We start from the raw sequence: 21298 nt of genomic DNA, 5'->3' as shown, positions 1-21298 counted from the left end.
ATAACCTTTGCCGTAACTTCAAATAGTTACGGGCGGGTTGGTTGGTTAAACCAAAGAATGAGTGAACCATTAAAGCCACGTCCACAGTGATTTGGCAAGTCATCGGTTCTTAATCACTTTGCTCATGCAGGAGGTGGGCGGAATTGGATGACAGGTCCAGATCTTGCTCACCACAGGTGAATCAAATCTTTCATCCCCAATTGGCAGCACACGCTGCTTGGCTTGTCAATGTGCCAAGCGTATTTCTGCATCCATCCATCCATCCATCCATCCATCCATCCATCCATTTCTGCATACATGAATATTAGTATGATATCCAATGGTCAAAAGATATGAGCAGACAGCTCTGAAACTTTGAGTGTTCAAAATGTTTTCCTGAAAAGGTTTTTCTATTTTATTTTGATTTTTATATATATTTTATGTAAGCCTGAATATATTTCAATATTTTTCATCAGAACATACTGCAGTTTCATAGTACATTTCCAATGTACAATCCAGTATTTATAAACAGTATTTATAAAATAGCTACAGACACCATTATTAATAGTATTATGACCCATATTTCAATTCACAAAAATAGGCAATATGAGTTCTTCAAGTTGTGTGTGTCCACATTGATTGGGTTGTACTCAAAATATGACATAAAAACACATTTTTATACACTATTTTCTTTTGACTCCTTACGCCTTATGAGCTTAAAATAAGAATTAAAGGGACTGCTCAACCAAAATAAGTGAGGACTTTAAAAAAATGCAATTTTTTAAAAAAAAGTTTGCATTTCAGTTATACCCACAATCATTAAGTGTCCCTATTGGTTTAATTCTGTGCATTACTGAGTCATACTGCATAGCAGATGATATGTTTAATATATTGCATGAAGCATGAACTTACAGAAGGATGACTGTTATATAAATAGACTGCGATTTACTGTCTGTTGCCACAGTACGCTTATTTGAGAGAATGTAGTTATGGACCAGCTAAAAAGAAAGCTCACTTTTAAAATTCTAATGATTTACCCTTATTTGCCATTCAGATAATCCATAATCCAAAAGTGGACTTGGTGTTCTATTCAGTATGAATGTTTTTGCAAATGTTTGTCCCCAGAATCAGGACAGAGTTAGGAAAAAAGGCTTTTGCATATGCTGCCAGTTTTCCTGGAATAATTTCCAAAAGGCCCTGAAATGTTCTGAACTAGTTATTATGAGAGTGTTTTAGTCCCTCTCGAAAAAGAGGAGCTGCCTTTGCAGCTATGAGTAGTGTTTCGTTTTGTGTATGGTATTGTTATTTCTTTTATCAGTGCTCTTAGATGTGTGCAACTAGTGGTCCAAATATACATAAAGGTAAAAGGTTACACTGTGTAAATGTCCCATCTTCTTTTGGCCCAGTGGCAGCAGTCACATGCTGAAAGTAATGCGCTGCTCTTGTACTTTCTGAACCTCACCTTTGTCACACTGGCATTTGCAGATTTGTATATTCTGATAATCATTTTGTTAAACTCTAGAGAATGGCCCAATCACTGAATTTTAAGTTTGGATCCATGTGAGTCAGAACAACAGTGCTGATCAGTGTGAAGCCCGGTACTACTGATCACATTGCATCACTCCACTCTAGCACTGAGACATTTATTGAAGAAAAGGAAATTAGTTTTCACTACAACCTTGAAGTTATTCGTTTCTCCACATCTCATCAGGCCTTAAGGTCGCTAGAGGTAGTGAGGTACAAAAATCAAAGTTTTGTGGGGGTTTTTGCCAAATTATACATTTTAGGTATGGGAGCAGTTACCCTTTCTGGCATTAAGTGGTTGGGAAGGACTGCTGCCACGATTTCTCTACAGGCAACTGCCCTTTTAATTGACAGCATTGACCAGCCTAATGCAGCCACCTCAGCTTACCTAATGAATTGATATCAGTTCATTAGGTAAAACTCCTTTTAGGTCCTCAGTCTAAGATTTCAAGGCTTTTATAACTTCCAATTGTGTTCTGAATGTTAGGATTGTAGATTAAAACATGTAAAGAGTGAGATATGAAGAGATATACAAGTAGACTCGCATTGGATATTGAACAAAATGTAAATATTGGCACCAACCTCTTCATTCTGTATGGTTTTCATTATCAAGGTCCAAAATCATTCCACTTTGGTAACATTTTCTCATATCTGCATCATATCTCATGATATTTCTTCTATAACTACATTTAATAAGGGAGGTGTTGTTTTCTCGGATATCTCAGTTATAAAAGTGGTTTCCCAACATTTTTCTTCTCGTTTAAATAGAAATAATAACACTGTCACACCTAGGTCGACTTGTCCAAGAGGAGGAATATTAAGAGAATTTCAAAGCCACCACAATTTAACATAGACAATTTTCTCATAGCTAATATCTGTTTGTGCATTTGTTTCTGCTGTTTGAGTTTTTCATCCTGCTATCTTCAGACAGGTGGCTGAAAGAAGCACAGTTCACACACTGTTTAGTTGTGCTTTATAGCTTTATAGCCTAGCCTAGTCAGTTTTCTCATTGTAAATTACATAAACAGCATTAGGTCCATGTAGAGGCATGCCTTTGCTATTCAGGTGTGCCACGGAGTGCCACATTCATTTTTTGTATTAAAGTGATGTCCACAAAGTAAATGATCCAGCCATCTATGCATCCATCCACCTACTAGCTTAACCCACTATCCAGGGTCACAAAGGGTGGGTCATTCAAGGTGAATCATGACCACTGAAGGCAACTATTCACTTTCACCCCTACAGCCTATTTCAATTCAGGATTTAACCTAACTTGCCTATCTTTGGACTGTGACAAGAAACCGGAGCATCTGGAGAAACACAGAAAATGCCTCAGGCAGTTACAACAAATTCACTGCATACACATAACATATTTAGACCTTACAGTATAAACATTCATGTGAGAAGAGAGCTTTCACAGGACTCTATGAACCCTAGTGGAAAAAAGCACACCATTACTGATTAATAGGAATTCAGATAAGTAGTAGCCAGGCACATTTGACTAGCAGAAATTTTTAGCTGTTTGCTGGTCTAGAGCATTCAGGGGTGTAATAACACAATGTCAGAGTCTTCTCAGCAGCATATGTCCCAGAACATTCGATCCAAGGTCAGAGGTTGGCTGTGCAATGCAGAAATCCTTGGCTCAGGTTTCAGGTAGCATTGAACAAGAAGGCAGCAAGGTTTACGGAGTTGTCTAAAAGAATTCAGGAACATTGCCCTTTGGACAAGACGAAACCGATCTTATTTATTTATTTTCAGGAACGAGACCTGGGAACTTTGCGGTTATTGAGTTGAATATGAACTCCTCTATATACCAAAGGGTTTGAGAATCAAATGTGAGGCCATTTGTCCGACAGCTATAGCTTGGTTGAAATTGGGTCTTGCCACAGGGCAATGATCCCAAACACAGCAGCAAATCTACAACAGAACGGATAGAAAAGAGGAGAAAAAAAATCAAAGTGTTGCAATTATCCAGTCAAACTACAGACCGTAACCCGAACAAAATGCTGTGGCAGGACCTTTAGAGAGCTGTGCATAAATGAATGCCAGCAAACCTCAGTGAACAGAAGTGGACACAATTCCTCTCGAACAATGTGCAAGTCTCAGAAAAATGATTACTGCAAGTTATTACTGCTTCTATAAGCTGCTTAAACATGAGATGTACTTCATGTTTCACAGGGCTGCATAGAGTCCTGTGGAAACTCTTTTTCACATGACTGTGGAAGAAAATGAGCAGATCAGTCATTTTAATCATTGTTGATTATTCGTACAAATAATGGATAGAATGGCACCAGAAATAATTCTGCTTTATTGTTTTGTCATGGTTTGGAGAAAAAAAACAGATGTCATTGAAATGTATTTTTGTTGGTAAGGTATTTATGATCTTGACCACAGAAAAACATCAGCATTGTTAAAAGTCGTTGCTGAAAGTCAACACTGTGTGTTGAGTACTGCACTAGCCACTCAACCACCATTAACAGTTTCTGTACTGTGTCGAGCATTTTGACTTTCTATTGTGTAGTTTCACTCTGTTGTTGAAGTATTTTTTCTGCCATTTGGATTTTTTTAACCTTCCCTTTACATCCAGAGTCATATATACAGTCAGTATTTCACATCACTTATCACAGTCATATAACGCTGTATAAAACCAAATGAAAATGTGTTTACAGAGAAGCTCGGAAAAGCTATTCAGCATTGTTTCCAGGTTGTGGATTGTCAGCAGTTTTAAAATGCTCTCCACTGAGCATGACTGGCTGGCTTACAAAGACTGAGTATGCTTGTTGGGTTTTCATTAAAGAAAAGGCCACCACCAACCTACCTGATGCAGATGCAGAAACGTTAGTAGTGCTTTAGTTTCATTTGTATATGTATAACTAAAAGAACAAATACAGCTGTTCTGTGTGACACAGACTCTGTTAGGCTTGGACAGAAAGTAGCAGTGATGCTAACACCGAGGCTTTGCTGTGAAAGAGGTGGAATCTAAGTTTTATTAGCTGAACAAAAATGCTTAAAGAGAAAAAGTAAATGTTGTTGCTCTAGGGTCAATGTGTAGTATACCTTATATCTGACAGACAGGCATAAAATGGGAAAGTTTCCAACATATCAGCACAGTAAGGCTACAAAAAGTACAATAACTTTGGAAAAGTAAGTGTTTTCACTTGTGCCAGTCTTCATTGTAGGCGTGTAACTGCATCTCTGAACAACCTTGTAGTTACAGCCGCTGAAGTGACCTCAGCATGACATCATCATGCTCAGTTCAGTCAGTTTGCAAATAGAAAAAAAATAGCCCAAAGCAAAATATAAAATTGCAATCATGACAATGTTACAAAAATATAGAAGTTAAAAGGGATTGTGTCATTTGTATTCGACTGCATTTTTTCTTTAACAAGTCAAGTATTTTAATTTTTATTTAGTGTTTTTTTCTATTTTATTTTATTATTTTTTGTGCAGCTTTTTACTGATAGAGTGGATAAAAAATACCAGTCTTGGATTTGCTCCAGACCTCAAAATTGTAAAGTGTTACTAGTGTTACTAGTGTTCAACTAGTGTTGACACAGTAGATGACCTCCTATAGAGCATCTTGGTTCAATCCCTGGCTGCTCCAGTTTGCATGCCAAAGTACCCTTGGGCAAGATACAGAACGTCGAGTTGCTCTTGACGTGTTCTTCAGAGTGTGGCTGTTAGATAGAAAGCACTTAGGCATAGAAATAAGTGCATGTGTGAATGAGGCTTGTAGTATAAAGCGCTTTGAGTCCTCAAGGAGAATAGAAAAGTGTCGTAGAAGAACTAGTCCATTTGATGCATGTGAGTTCCATACTGTTTCAGATTTTATGGTATAAGTAATCACTTGATTGCTGGATTGAGTGTCAAAGATCACATGACTTTTAGTGTAAAAAAGAAAGAAAAGGAGTGCAGGGATTTATGCATATTTCACCCCTGGCAGGCAAAGCTGATGACCAATTAAAATATATATTTGGTAGAAATTGACCATGAACTCTTTGCTCCTTTCTTGACTTTTTTTAAAGCTCCCCTTAATAAAAAATGACTTTCTAAAACATTCTAAGAGAACAGCTCTGAATCCATATCAAATAAATCTATGTACTGTGTTACAGAGTACTTTCTAATGAAGCTGAAATAAAGCCAAATTGCATAATGCCGCTTTCAATCACGAATTGTAGCAAGTCAATGTAGCATGCAGTCTGCACTCATTCCAAGGTAACTCGAGCTGGTGTTACGTGAACATTTGTGCAGAATTCATGTTGTAAACAACGCAGCCAAACTACTATTTTGACAGAAGAGCACAGAATATGGTTTTAACTTGATTTTGAATGTCAGAAGCAAGTGGAGACTTCACAAAAACCTTCTGCTGAAGTACTGCCACTTTGTAGTGAAAGGTTGTATTTTTTTTTTTATTATATTACCAAAATTACCTTTTAAAGGCTGAAACTAATATTTTTAACTTAAACCACAAATGCTCTAACCTGCTGTAGGACTCGGGCACTAAAAGTACACTGTTAACAAACGTATTTTGTCATTTAGTCAGTTAATTTAGATAGTTCACTACACATGACAGAGCCCCTGCTCTCTGCTCACTCCTCATTTATTTTTTTGCCTTTTTCTCATTGTTATGGAAATGAAGATGACACCAGGTTTGCCCTTGTGCAGAAATAATTTTTCAAGAGATGCAGATGTATGCTATGAAATTGAGATAAATGCATTATGAAATATTACCTGATGTCAAGAAGAACAAGTGAGTATATGTTACAGCAGGCATGGACATATATCATATATCTTCCTCTACGTCTGCACTCCAGATAAGGAAACAGTATGTTTTTTGTGTTGTCAACAAGCAAAAGGCTCTCCTTAAGCCTTCTTGTAGAGCCAAAACAAACAGCACCAGAAACATGACAGCTCATTATGATCCAGGTTCTAACAGGATTGACCTTTTCCAGACCTCCCCAAAATGGTAGAACCTCACCAAATAAGTGGGTTACCTCCAAAAATCCATTACAGCCACTGTCCTTCTCATCGCCCACAAGCTCCCTAAATGAAGCCATTTTCTTAGCACACCTTGTCAGCTACCCGAGGTGTTTGGGGTTTTTTTGTTTAGGTTTTTTTTGCAATTCTCTGCACCATAGTTTTTCTCTTCTCTTTCTATTTGTTTTGGTAAAAAAGCTCTAGATGTCTTAAACAAGCACAAGATATTCTGAGGATTGATGTGATTGTTATAAAAATTTATGAATTTCATGTACTGACTGACTCAATCTTCCACTCTTATGTTTTTGTGTTTTTTTTTAAAGCAAATATGGTAGAAACGTGTAGGAATAATAATAAATAAAAAAACAACAACATCAAAAACGGTTATGCAACACTTTACCTCCCATCTCCCAGTACTGTGTATGAAAAGTCATCTGAATGTGACCAAGTCCTCTGAAAAAGCGATTTTCGAAACCACGGGGATGAGCCCGCATGTGGTCTGTCCACAGGCAGTGAAGGACAGATAGAGACAGAGGAAAGATGAGTGGGAGAGGAGCTGACCCTTAATATTCTATGTGAGTAATTTCTTTAAGAAGACTTCTGTGATATTACAACAATAGCATCTTAAGTACTACTACACTCAACTCTATGCCAGACAAAGGCTATTTACACCAAAAGAGAGGCTGTCATTGAGGATGTTACTTTTTGGTTTGAAAAAAATAAATAAAGATTTGCTCATTTATTACAAAAAAATCTCTATCTTACCTAGAAACCTTAAACCTTAACAAAACTGGTTTAAAAATGGTTTTACAGGGAGATGGGTGAGGGTTAGAGGCTATGCACGAGTTACTGTAAAGCAGCAGCACCGTGGTTTTAAGAACTGTGCATATTTTAAATCACAAAAGGACAAATATAGGAGGAGCGAGGAACATTCTGTTTATTTCATTGAAGGGTTTTTTTTCCCCTGGCGGTTTGTGTAATTAAATGTTCCATTTGCTTATCGGACTAAATAAGGTGTTTTGATGTGTTTTATATTCCAAACCACTCATTATTTGAGCACTCGCACAAATATTTTTGCTGGGTCCATCAGTTTCCTTTCCTTGAGAGTTTAGATTAATAACATTACATTAGAGCGAGCATCAAGATTCGCCATTAACATGAATGTTTTCATATCTATTTTGTAGATATTAACAATGACACAGGTTACTAGGGCCAATATGTTAATGTGAATGTCTCTTATTTCAGCAGATCGCCAGTGCTCTGGCCATAGCAAAGCATGTGACCAGCACTTGGAGGCTATCCCAGAGTTTACGTGGAGTATTGTGGCTGCAGGGGACCTGCGTGACGAGAGAAATGAGAAAAGTGTTAAGAAGTCAGGAAGTCCCCAGGGTTGGGAGGAAGGTAAGAACGAAGGTATCACCTTCCCCCGTTGCAGGGGAATTTCATTTTTCAACAAACTTTATCTAGCTGTCTACTTTTGGCTCATGTTTAACATCATAAACTACATGTAATTATCCACCTTTAATTATGGGTTTTGTTTGTTATGAATGACATGTATCCTTAGATTTTTACTGGAATCTTCCTTTAAACGGGTACCTAAACGATCTCACTTTGAATCTTATATTTTAAACCCAACAAATAAGTGGTGCAAAAAGCAGAGTACACTTCACTGAGCCTGTATTCAGCGACATCTTGTAGGCTCTTGCCTTCAAATCTTCCATATCCTCCGGCATCATTCATTTTCATACCTTGGAAGATGAGAAAACAGTTTCTTTCATCTTATCTCCTGAGGTGATGGTGAAATGGAGGGAGGCAGAAGTGTCTATTTATCTCCTTAAATGTTTTTTTTTTCTATGATGAGCTACAAGTCTGAGACCAGATGGGTGGACCGTTGGATGAAATTGGAAAAGTGAAATGTATTGACTCATAAAAGGAAGCAGTAAGAGTGAGTGGACTATAGAAATGATTGATGTCTGTCTTGTACATCTAGCTTAAGCTGTAAATGAAGGCAGAGGGTGCATGAGTGCATGTGTTGGTTAAAGCTAGAGTTGGTATAGTAGAAACGGGACAAGACGGTGAATAAAAATAACACTGGGTTCTTTGATATCTGTTACTGGTAAACCAGGACTAATTACTGCGTATCATTTGGCAAATAAATCATTAATACTGTCAGTGGTTTGATGCATATTTATCCAGATGCATGCCTGAGTTACAGTTTTTTGCACAGGTTAATGGAACAATACTAATTAATTAATTACTAATACTGTAAAAACCAGCAACCGGCTCTGCAAATCCTTTTCACCTTACTCAACTAATCAGAAGACACTTAAACAAAGTTTGTCAAATGAGAGTAGGATATAGTTTATTAACATACATATTACTTTACTATTTTTATTTCTTTGACATTACAAAAATTATATATTCATATATCATTCATTACTGAATGCATATAAACAGGGTTTAGAATTTAGTTTTTCGAGTGTTTGCAAACATTCAATGCTTTTAAAGGGATAGTGATGTTGTGAGATGATGGTCACATTTTTATTCACATTAATAACGCTTGTAAAAAATGATGGTAATTTCAATAATTGGATCTTTGATTTCATATTTTTAGAATTACAAACTTATTTACAGATAAAATATAGAAATATAGAATATAGAAACTGTGATTTTTAGGTTAAATAATCTTTTCTAAAATATTTCTTTACTCAACTTTGAAATAAATATTTGACCAACATACAAACTGAAAGTACTTTAAAAGAAAGAAGGAATCAAAACTAAATTTACACACAGAATTTAGGAATTCCAGTTTTTCAGTTCAAAATGTGTGCTGTCACTGTGATACTAATTTACTGTTTATTTTTGATACTTGCAATACAGCAGGTGAAGCCCTGTTAACGTTCACCAACCAGGATTTTCTTTAATAGATTTTTAATAGGCCTAGATTATAAAACATATCACCAAAACATGGTTTTCATCCTTCCTGGAATGATTCTTTTTAAGTTAACTTTAAAGATCAGTGGGATTAAATTAAAAACGTATATGATACGCCTTAGTATAATTAATGGGACATCAGATCGTTGTAGCGGTCTTCATGACCCATTTAGCATCCAAAGCTAAGTTGTGCTTGCATGTACCAAAAGAAAACGGTAAACAAAGCTGATCGTGATTGAAGGAAGGCAATGCAGAGTACAAAGGAAATATATGTGCATAATCATGTTCAACCCCTCAGTTAGCCACAATGCAGTTGGCGTATTGTGAATAATTGAGCTGGGTGAGCTGCTGTCTCCACATATTTCACTGGCACTTTTTAAAAGAGATGGAAATAAGGGATGAATACTTAATGGCTATGATCTGTGGAATTGCAAGAGCTGTTTTCTACAGTACCTCATTCATCCACTGTAAGATGTTAAACTTCGAAGCTTGTAAACGCACAGCCTTTTATCCAGTGATGCTAGTATTTAGCTTTAAGTTGTTAAGAGACGAGATGAGGAAACACTGAGGTTATAAGCAGCCAAGGCCAGCAACCCTGAAAATATGGTTAATAATACTTTTCTATGTATATTCCAATGTGCTGTATACAGTGATAAATAATTAATGTTGTTTGTTGTGCAAAGAATAAAATAGAATAAAAAAAATGATAATACTGCTAGAACATTCCTACTGTGACTGCAGACTTCACTTTACATCACATCATTACAGGAATGCCCACATGGAGGACGAAATGAGCCTTTCCTACATCTTACACATTTGTTTAGCCAAACTATCAAGTGAATTTTATATATACCTACATATTTAAAACTGACTCCAATATCAATGTGAAGTACATTTGAGAACCTGGCCTATGCGTTATTTTCATAAGCACTTATCCAATTTAGGGTTTAGGAGGGGAGTGTTGGGGTTTGAGCCTAACCCAGCTGTCATGGGGTGAGAGGTGGGGTACACCCTGAGCACATCGCCAGTACATGACATTACTAACACAGAGAAACGGATGTCCACTCACACTCACATGATGCTTTCTGTCAATTTAAAATGACAAATTAACCCAATTCCAATTTGGAATGTGGAAGGATACTTGAATAGCCAGAGGGTAACCCTGTGCAGGATACGCTCTGTGCAACTAAAGACCACAGCTGGTCAGGATGTCCAGTTGGGAATTTTCTTGCTGTAAGGCATTGATGCTAACCACCACACCACTGTGAAACTGACCATTAAAGGCTAACTGATGAGTTAGCCTTTCAGGCTAACTAACTAGAATTCTTTGTTTATTTGACAATGCAGATACATTTAATTTACCTCCCAAAAAACAGAATTATTGACACATTCAGTTCAGAATACATAGCTCTGTCTGCCCTTTTTTTTTTTTTATCCTGGTGACAGTTTAATGGTAAAATTGTTCACAAGATAGTATTGGAAAACATTGCTGGTGTGTTGCTCTGACAGGAACATCTCTGGCTTTTAGTTATAGAAATACTCTGGTGGGCGTTGTGTAAATGGCAAGTGCCCAAAACTTGTGGTTTGTTCACTTGTCTTTCTTTTTCTGCTTTTGAGAGGTGATCTAAATATTTTTGACTTGAAACAAATGAAAAACTGACAGCTCTGTGTCTCAGTTCTGTGGAGAGGCCAGTGTGATGGGTGTCTGAATCTTGCTTTGCATTGTAGTTTGTGCTGGGCTTCGGTGGAGAGTGGCCCCTTTTTCCATTTTGGTAAATTTGTGAAACGAAACGTGGCTTAAATGCGCAAATAGTCATTATCATTATGTTACTCACCATCAGTGGGATGTGAGTCAAGAACACAGTGCACCCTGCTCCTCCCCTGAGGCGTCAGTGTGGGCCACATAACAGCATTATGAGGCAATAGCACACTTGGCAGGGCAATCGAGATAAAAGACAATCCTTCAAATACAGATCAAGAAAAATCTGCACTAATCATGGATTGGTTTGACACATTAGCTCTTTCTGTTGTGAGAAGGTTGTGTTTTTGCACAGTGGATGGTTAACAAGTCCTGACATGCAGCAGCAACTGTGGAGAGAGGTAAAGCCACAGGTATTTACATCCACTCAGTCAAACCATACAAAATTCTCTCCACCAAATGCTTCTTCTGTGACGCTAATTGGGTTGATTGAAAATGAACTCACCTCTCTAGCGCACTATACAGATTTTAAATCGAGACCCTTTTAGAAGAGGCGAAACGAAGACAAAAATGATTTGAATGCCTCCCCTTTCTGTGCAGAGTGGCTCGTCTCAATTCCATGTCTGCTCCCAATGTCTCCTGCCAAAGAAAGTGTGAATATGATTACACATTGATTTCTCGCTCTCTCACACAGAATAGAGAAACATGAGTTGGAGCTGTGAGCTGACTGGCAGGAGGAAATATCTGGTAGGACGCTGTTTGCTGGAGCAGCTGATTTGTTTGTTTGTAATAGAGTGGCCCTGAGGCTGTCTGTCATTTGCCAACTCTAGAAGTCATCTGAATTTCCTTAGCTGGGCTCGGCATTATAAGGTTCTGGATAAATGGGCAAAAATGTAGTGGGAGCTTGGCTCTGGCTTAGAGAAGCCAATGTCCTAATCTTATATAAAGGTAAAGGGAAACGCTGTCAGTGTACACTGATCACCCACAACACTAAAACCACCTACAGGTGAAGTGAATAACATTGATTATTATTTGACAATGGCAGCTGTCAAGAGGTGGGCAGAAAGTGTCGTGCTTTGACGTCAGTGTGTTGGAAGCAGTCATATCCTTAACCTTGCCTATTTTCCCTGACTTTGACAAGGGCAAAATTTCCACGGTTAGATGACTTGGCAACTCCAAAATGGCAGGTGTAGCAGTTAATAGTAGTAGTGGGGCTTTGTTGCGTCTTACCTGTCAGCGTACCCACACTGACCTCTGTCCACAATAGTTTCTAGTAATCATCAAAGCTGTGCCATAGAGGAACAAAAAAACATTTCCTACCACCTTTGACCACCCTCAAGCAACTTTATTATAAAGTTCAAATGAGGGTTTTTTGCTTTTCTCATTTTAGTGCTTGGTGTTCAGCTGCCGCGCTTCATTTGCATTACACTGAAACTCTTAATGATTTTGAAATACGAGCCTTCAAGCAGCAACCCCTCCATATCAAACTGTCTGGAAAACTCTCTTAGTGAATGCCATTGATGTGTTTTCTGCTTTAACACAATTAATCACAAAAGATTTATCTGAATACTGTTAAAACCTTGTTTTTAAAAGTAGTTAAGAGTAATTTACTAAAACTGTTGTTAATACATCTCCAAACTATAACTTAAAAATATGCAGAAGTAATTTTACTTAATGGATGGACAAGCCAGAATATACCTGTTTAGTTTATTTAGGTCTGCTCAGTCAGAGAAACACTTTTCAGCTTGAAAACTCCAACATCAGAATATCTGTCTTTTTTTTTTATCTTAGGGTAACTGTGAGAGCATGTACTCCTTCCTTGAAACAAATTGAAGGTTTCAACAGAAGCAACAAAAAAATGAAGTAGGAAACCCTTAGATTTATGGAGTTCACATAGTAGTATAGACTGCATTCTTTGGTAGTCCTCTAATGTCCAGTTTTGATGAAGACAACACGAGTTTGCTTCTGCTTGCTTGGTTCTGTCTTACATTTCTAAAGCCCAAACAGCTGATAAGTTACACACCCACCCACATCTATCAAGTTAACACTGGCGGGTTAACTTAAATTAAAAAAGAGCTTGAAAAAACATTCCCCTCTAAGGTACGAGGATGGGACTGAAAATGACTTAAAAAGCAGCCAATGTCCAAAGAACAACTTGAAATACCTTCATAAAGCCTGAAAAACACTTGGAATAAAAACTAGGTGAAAGTCTGGCCTATCTTATGTAAAATATAGAGAAATTATGGGTCGCTCAAGACTTTTGCACAATTTAAGACCTCTAAGATTTAAGAAATCTAAAGAATAAATCAAAACATTCGGTTGAAAACTAACAGAAAAAATGAAGAACATGCTCATAATTCAAACAGAGGTCTGAAGAAGTAACAACGTAGCAAACAGCAAAAAGGTTCTGCCCATCTCAGACATAACCTCCACAGTGGGTGTAGGATCTTTAAGGAAGCTTGTGTGCAAGAGTATTGTTTTTCTGTATTTCATTTTCCTTGAAATTGTGTCTGTTTATTACATTAGACTGAAATGGATGAATGAAGTACTGGAAATAGTTTTGGTGATTTGCTGTGCAAAAAGTCTGAATGGTAAAACTCACTGTAAAGTTTTATCCATTTCATTTATGTTTTCAAAGCTTACCTATAAGTTTTTTAATTTTAATGGCTAAAGAGGTGTACAATGAAAGCTATCAAAAGACTGTGGAATTCAATTCAGTTATATTTGTATAGCACCAAATTAAATCAGTGGCCTTAATGTGCTTTATATTATAAGGTAAAGACCTCACAATAATACTGAGAACTAATACTGGCTGACCTTTGGGTGAAAGCGGCAATTTTGAGTGGCTGTATCTTTATAGTGGCTAAAATGTTGGTGCCTGACACCACAAGGCAACTCCATAGACATGAGAAGGGGGAACATAAGTAGCAATATACCTTTTCTTTTTACAATAAGATTGAAATCCTTCTGTATTGCTGCCTAGTTGAAGTTTTGTTTTGGTGATCCTGGATAACCCAATGGTTGGCTTGCAATTGAGTCCTTATTCACATTTTAGCAACAAGCTCTTTTGGTTTAGTTGCTAAATGTCCGTAAGCAATGTGGCAAAGGAAAGACAGCAGCTTGAGGACATTTGAACATAACTGACCGCAAACTTTAAAGTGCTTTTTGCAATGACTCAGTGAGGCCTACTGGGAATACCTTCCTGAGCCTCTTCATAAAGACCGAAAGCTCTGGGTTGACTCTGCTCCTTGCACAGTCTACCAGATAAGAAATAGTAAAGAATGGTGTGTGTGATCTTTTTTATTAGAAACTCCATATAAACTTTCTTAAAGTTTGATTTAAATTGAGCCAGAAAAAACTTGTTATTGCACAGTTGCTTTCACCTCTATCCAGTGAGATTGCATCTATACACATCAATGGTCCACTTGCCAGGCACATAGGAAAGCCACCCAATGCCTTTTTTCTGCACCCAGAGCCCTTCTTTTCTGAGCAAATAATTATGAACCATTACTTTGGATGAGAGGCAATTTGTTCTACTTATCCATTTTGTAGCTGAAATGTAATAGCCCTGGCATTTGAAGCAAGACTGTGCTTTGGGTTTGGCCCCTCCATCTGCAGCTTGACCTGTTAAGTATAGCAAAAACCAGGGCACATGAAAAAATGTCTGCCTCTGTGACGAGACACTTGGTCTATCAGACTTTTGTGTGGTTCTATCTAAAATTAAAGAAGAGCTCGGTGTTAAGAATTTAACGGTTTTCTTGCCAGTAAAAGTTCGCGTGACCAGGAAACTTAGATGACATAGTTTGCAGATTAAATCAATAGTGGGAATACTGTTTGTTAGACACTGACATTTCTGACCCATGACCTTCTGTTCTTAATAAACCCTCCTTTAATGCATGTATGAAAAGACACATCCTGCCTTCTGAAAGTCAAAGAAGTGCAGAAAGGATGTGTCTGGGTTTTGTGTAGTACCATGGAAATGATCTTGACCTGTGCTCTGATTCGTGACACAATGGCAATCTCTTGGCTCTTAAGTTCATCTGGAATATACACACCTCAAACTGGTGGACGGTTTATTGTTGCATTTCAAAACTGAGGTAGTAACTATAAGAACTTTAAATACTTAAGGAAAATGACATTTTTGCAAGAGCATAGAAAGGAAACTACATTTTTTCCCTTTCTATGGCTCTTTATCTTTCGACATCTAGTTTAGTTTTGGAATGGTATTCATTAATTTTAATAAAAACTTCATTAAAGAGAGCTTTTTTTTCCTCCAAGTTCCAAACTCCCACTAATCTCACAAAATCAGGGCATGCTATTAAAATGCAACTAACACCTGGGGAGCCAAGAGCATCTATAGATATAAAGTTTAAGTTAAAAGCAATACAAGGCCACTTACTCATTTCCAGAGGGACCTTGGTGACATCAAATGAAATATATGAACCCAGCTTGCTTTATTCTTTAGACTCTATGCTTCATGTTGTGCACATAAACATTAATGAATAAATGGAGAATAAATAGGCAGTCAAAAAAGAGCACAAAGCACACTGTAGCAGGCTAATGTCAGAAGGAGCAGATTACCTTTTCTTATTTATAAATGTATAAAGTGAAAGGGAGAGTCAGACAGTGTGTGTATATATACAGAGAGAGAGTTAATGTGTGTTAATGCTTCTTTTGTATTTGATATGAGATAACGAAGACACTCAACACTCTTCTCTGTATTCACACCTCACCTGTCACGAAAGCAGATGCATGTTTTAAGATTTAAATACAATTTTCTAAGGTGACTGGAACAGTAGAAAACCACTTTAAAGTGTGATAAACGGCAGAATGTTGAATAATGGATGTTTTATCTTTAGCAGTAGTACACTTCCAGGGTTTTGTACAGGTAGCTTTCACTGCCTAATAACTGAATCTGGATCGTTTGGTATAAACATACCAAACATAATAGACATGCTGGTCTAAATTTGGAGAGAGATGATTACAGCATGAAGATCCAAGTGTGAAAACACTATCAGCTGTGAGGTACAGGCAGGACTGTGCTGTTGGTTCAGTTGTTCAGTACTCATTGTGCTCAGGAGTACAGGCTAGATGGCTAACTGAGCAAAACAAGAAAGGCAATGTGTGAAATGTAGAAGGCTTTTTTGGATATAGGAGGGTAAACACAATGAAACATACAATAAGTGTGAGATACTGGCTCTGTATGTGAGTGCAAAATGGGAATCTGCCAAATCAAAGATGTGGAGCCATCTGCTGCGAAAATGGAAGCAGCTGAAAGAAGTTTCGTTTGTATTGTCATTATATGTCTGTATTTTGTTTTTCCACTTTGCCGTGATGTCACAGTCCTTAGGATTGGCTAGAGAACTCTGTTAAGTTGGAGAGAGGTCTTCCTCCCAGCCCCTCCAGTCCTTTCTGCCTGCTTCATTTTTAACCACCATGTTTTTCTATTTGATAACTCACTGCTAATGAGCTGCTAAAGATTAGACAAGGTTGTGTTTCTGTTTTCATCAATGAGTACACCTTGAGGGCTTTTATGGACCTAGAATTTACTGCGTCATCAAGCCCAGAGAGGCATTGAAATACCACTTTTTAAGTGTTAACCTTGAAGTCCTGGTTCACTGAGTATGCCGTTTCCCTTCTATCTTTAAGTTCAAATATGTCCAACCCAACAATCGTTCCAGTCATTGTCAATATGGCAGCAAATGACCCACCTTCGACCCTGCTTCTATAATGAACTGCCCTGCTCTATAAAAGCAAGGTCAACAGAGTGTATCGGTGCTAGATTAAGCTCACCAATTTTTTTCCTTGACATGTTGTTTCAATAGAATATTCTTGCTCTGGCCAAGTTAATTACCTTGGCCCACTATAACATCAAAATTACCTCATCACCTCTTCATGGCTTTAAAATTGCTTGGCTGCCATGTGGGAAGCTGATATTTTTTGCAAAACAATTCGTAGAGTAATAGGCCTTATTACGTGTTAGTACTGTGAGGCAGAAAAAGGAAAAGAAACCTTAAACGTTGAAACATTCATGCACTCTTTGTTGACTTCTGTTGACTTCATCAGTTCCTCACTTAATCATAGGCTGGCACTCCTGGCAAACTATCTCCCTGGATAATAATTACCTGCATAAGCTAAGAAGATGCTGCCATTCTCTATTCTTTCACTCCTGCACGTTTAATGAACTACAGTTAAAAGACAAATAAACACAAGAAAGCAATTACAAGTACAGCGTACCTTTCAAAGACAAAAAAAAAGTCTCATTATCTCAGCATTCATTTTTATGTAATTAGGATACAGTCCATGGACTATCCAATTAGCATACTTAAGTTGTGTGGCTGACATCCTGACGTGTGTTGTGTTGTGTACGTATTTATAGGTATGTTGTTTTGTAACTGAGCCTGTCTCCTGTGATTCTTATTATAAATGCCTTAAGGGACCAGAAGCCTCAAATTATCCAGCCAATCTATCTTTACTGCCCCTTGTGATACGCATTATAAACTTGTGATAATATGGTTGCTTTGACCGTTAAGTCAGTACATTGGCGGCAGTTATTTTAATACCACAACATTCAGAACACTGTGATTAATGGTAGCATGTTTAATGAGCATTAGAGAACCCCCCATTTTTCCAGTAGAAGTAAAAATCAGAGCCCCGTTAAATCAGTAAGTCCTCTATTTATTTGCTATAAAGTCAGAGAGGTTCTATGATATTAGGCTTACTTATTTTAACTGGCAGATGCTCCTCATTTACCATTGAGTGGATCATCGATTCTTAAAAGTCAGATTGATTGGTTTCTTGAAGGCCGATGTCTTCCATACTCAATCCCATACCCATATCCTGCCTGCTGCCAAGATATCTGCGCTTACTCAATCAGTCTGCTTATTGATCCTGACCTGAACACGGGGAAAGCTGGCTCAGTCTCTCATTCATCCATTGAATTACCTGGACTTACATAAAATGTGCACTAGAGCTTTGCCAGTTTATACTGTTGAGGTAAACTGTGTGAGCAGCAGATGAGAAAACTTCCTGGAGGTCTGTGCTGAAATCATGTTGGGGTGTTAGATGGCTGTAGGGTTATTGCCAGAATTAATTTAGTCTTCCACCTGCACCGCAGCTGTATTACCTTTGATTAATTGAGCTTTCTTGATGGTGACTCCCCGAAGGCTTCACAGGTGTCTCGCTGAACAGTGTTCTAACTTTGCTCTAGTTCTCCTGCTGTTTCTTTTGAAGCATCTCACATCAGAGACCTTTCTACGTTTCCAAACTTGCTTGCAGGTCTCGTGCTTTTCACATATTTTCCCTTCTCATTTCGAAGCAAAGATTAAGACACATAAGCTCAGTGACAAATGTTACCCCTTGGCCTAGCTTATTCATCCCTGGTTTACTATCTTCAACAGCAAAATGTTGCACTTGTCTTACTCTAAAAATCGCAATAAAGCTTTAAAAAAAAAATTATAAACTAGAGTGAAAATTCACTATCTCTACTTGTGTGTCACAAACTGTATATAGAAAAACGGGAAAAGAAGAAAAGATGCTGCCTTGTTTGGATGTCATCGTTTCATGATATTACAATCTGGTCCAAAGGTTTTTTTGTTTTGTTTTTTCACATACTGAATGTGCCGATAAATTATGGTCTGTTTTTAGGCAGCACGGCAGTGTGATTTGAAACTGTTTGAATTCACTGACTTTTCTCTTTCCCTTCGCGGTGCAGAAAACAGTGTAATAACACCACTGATAAGGAATGCAGGGGAAGACAGATAACAGCCCCACAGACAAATGTTTCAAAACTAAGAGCAGATTTTATAAGTGATCAAGCTTGTAAAGAAGGTAAGATTAAATGCAAAGACTGGAAAAATGAAAGAAAATGATTTTGACTACTGTTGAGTTTATCACATATAAGAATCAGTCCAGAAGCGAAGAAATAAATGTGCTGGTGAAGTGACCCATAGACGGAATAATTAAACATTGTACTATCAGTTTCAGCATAACGAATGCCTTTGTGACACCAGCCAGGCAGAAAGTAATTGTTTTAATAATAATATAAAAAAAATCTGTTGTTTAAAGGGCTCCAGTTTTAACATTTCAAACATTTTTGTCATTAACAAAATTAACACCCATACACACCCTTGTTAAAAGATCAAAATAGATACGGTTACAGCCAGGTTTCTTTGAGAAATAACCACCCTCACCACCAACAACTGCAGTTGGATGGTCTTTTATACTAACTTATAATTTTTATAATTAGGATTCTTGTGACTAACAGGTGGTTGGCAAAACAGGTTGAAGCAGCTGCCTCTGAGATTAAGACCTAATGTCTTAACTCATCTAATTGGGGTCACAAAGTCTTTTGGAGGATTTTTGTTTTCAGGAATTATCTGACAAATGGTTGCTGTGTGGTCAGTTGCACTGTGCTCCAGTTTAGATGAGTAAAATTGCACAGCAGCATTTTGTTTGTATGCTATTCATTTTTTAACTACTTAGCACTCAACCCGCTCAGCTAAATATGGCCCTTTCTGGCTCCACAGACTATGAACTGCAACTCATAATGATTTTAATTTCCTAGTGTACAATGATTAGTTTCTTTATTTGATTCTTCAGTTAGTATTTCTTGCTTGTTTTTAAAAGGTATTATATTTGTGTGAATCAGAGTCACCGTTATAATGGATTTTTTTTTTTACTTGTTTGTGTTAGCCTAAGCAAAGAGGGGATTAAAATTAGTTAACAGACAAAAGAACAACTCTTGACTTTAAAAATGCATTAAAACTGTGCTTCCCTCCTCTGACGAATTACTTTGTCATGGTTGAATTAATTAAAATCATGAGTTTGTGTGCATGCGCCTTTGTTTGTGTATGTGTACAGAAACTCATCTCATTTGTTATACTTCACTGGTTTGTTATTTACTGTCATCAACTTCGCTAGAAAAAGTCAAATGCTACTTAGAGACAGCTTTTCCAGCCTCTGAGCTCCTCTGCAGATTATGTATTAAACACCTAAATCAAAGCAAGCTATGACGCATTGTTTGTGTTAAAGGGGCCATTCTCTGCAGTCACAAGCTCAGAGGAACACTATTTGTAAAGTATACTGAAGTCGAGCTTGATAAGTTCTCTAGTTTTTCTGTGTTCATTGATCAGTCTCTTAGAAGTTATAATAATCCCACCTGCAGTAAAACCTTGTTAATTTACATACTCAACCGATGATTTAAAGCACATGCCGCATTCTTTAAAGGAGCCTTCTGGTTTATTTGACCATGGTGTATTTTCAGTTAATGTTGCTTATATAGAAGATAGAAGGTGTTCACAATTTGCCTTGAAAAGCCTCTCTCGTCTCTCTTGCTACTTTTGGATCTGCAAGTCTTGTTCTGCTGCTTAAAGGCAAAGTGATGCAGGTTGCAGGGAGCCAAATCTAGCAAGTAGGACATGCAGTGGTAAGCAATGGTTATATTGGTGTCTACTGCCTTTTCGGTGTCCTGTGAAAAAGACACACAATGCAAAGCTGGCACAAGCCATAGTTAATATCCTTTGCACCAAGTGTTCCTCCTATGATGCCTCAGGACATTCCAGTCAAACGGAGTTGATAGTATTTACTGTTCGCAGTCCTATGAATGTCAAAAAAGGATGAGCTTGCTACTGGCCACAGTCCTGACCTGATGCATGCCTTAGGGCTTAGGTGCTGTGGCCTTTTCCACTGTTCTTATCACTAGTGATGATCTTTGACATTAGTGTCTGAGGAGTTTTACACAGATGTTGCCCAAGTTTGAGGTCAGTGGTGAAATTGCAAATACTCACAAACAAGTGCTCAGAACTAAACTTCTAAGGATCTAAAGGCTGTAAGGGGAGATTGGTCAAACAGAGTTGATACATTATTCTGAAATATGAAACTCTGAAATAAACTCATGGAAAAAAAATTGAAAGAGATGACCCTGTTCTTTGCCAGTCAGTAGTGACAGTAAAATGGTCTAAGGACACTGTAGTTCGATACATCATAGACGAGCTTGCCACCTCATGACTGAGTGCCTTTCCCTCTCTTGAGATTTTCGAACAAGGCCATGTTTCTGATGCTTCACAAGCTTGACAAACACATTAGAGAGGTGGAGAAAGAAGATTCTAATGTAATCATACCCCACATCAATACAAAAGGCTTAGTGTTAACACAGCAACAGGAGCACCTTGAGCTCCCTCTGTC

At 37.6% G+C, this 21298-nt stretch overlaps 1 protein-coding gene across 2 annotated transcripts in view; it reads left to right on the top strand.

Annotated features, from left to right (window-relative positions):
- The window catches only part of alk (ALK receptor tyrosine kinase), a 435104-nt gene that overhangs the window by 170049 nt on the left and 243757 nt on the right, over positions 1-21298 (top strand). The window contains exon 3 of one of the 2 annotated variants that reach the window (XM_085442295.1): positions 7726-7881. In XM_085442295.1, the coding sequence (XP_085298421.1) occupies positions 7726-7881 (156 nt within the window). Of the gene's footprint in view, positions 1-7725; positions 7894-21298 lie in introns of both variants that reach the window. The other variant, XM_085442294.1, reaches the window with a different exon arrangement.

This window comes from Copadichromis virginalis, linkage group LG19 (assembly GCF_057382275.1).
Source record: "Copadichromis virginalis isolate Kocher_CV1m ecotype Utaka linkage group LG19, C_Virginalis_male_GT1.1, whole genome shotgun sequence".
NCBI classification, from domain to species: Eukaryota; Metazoa; Chordata; class Actinopteri; order Cichliformes; family Cichlidae; genus Copadichromis; species Copadichromis virginalis.
This window is presented reverse-complemented; position numbering and strand designations above follow the sequence as displayed.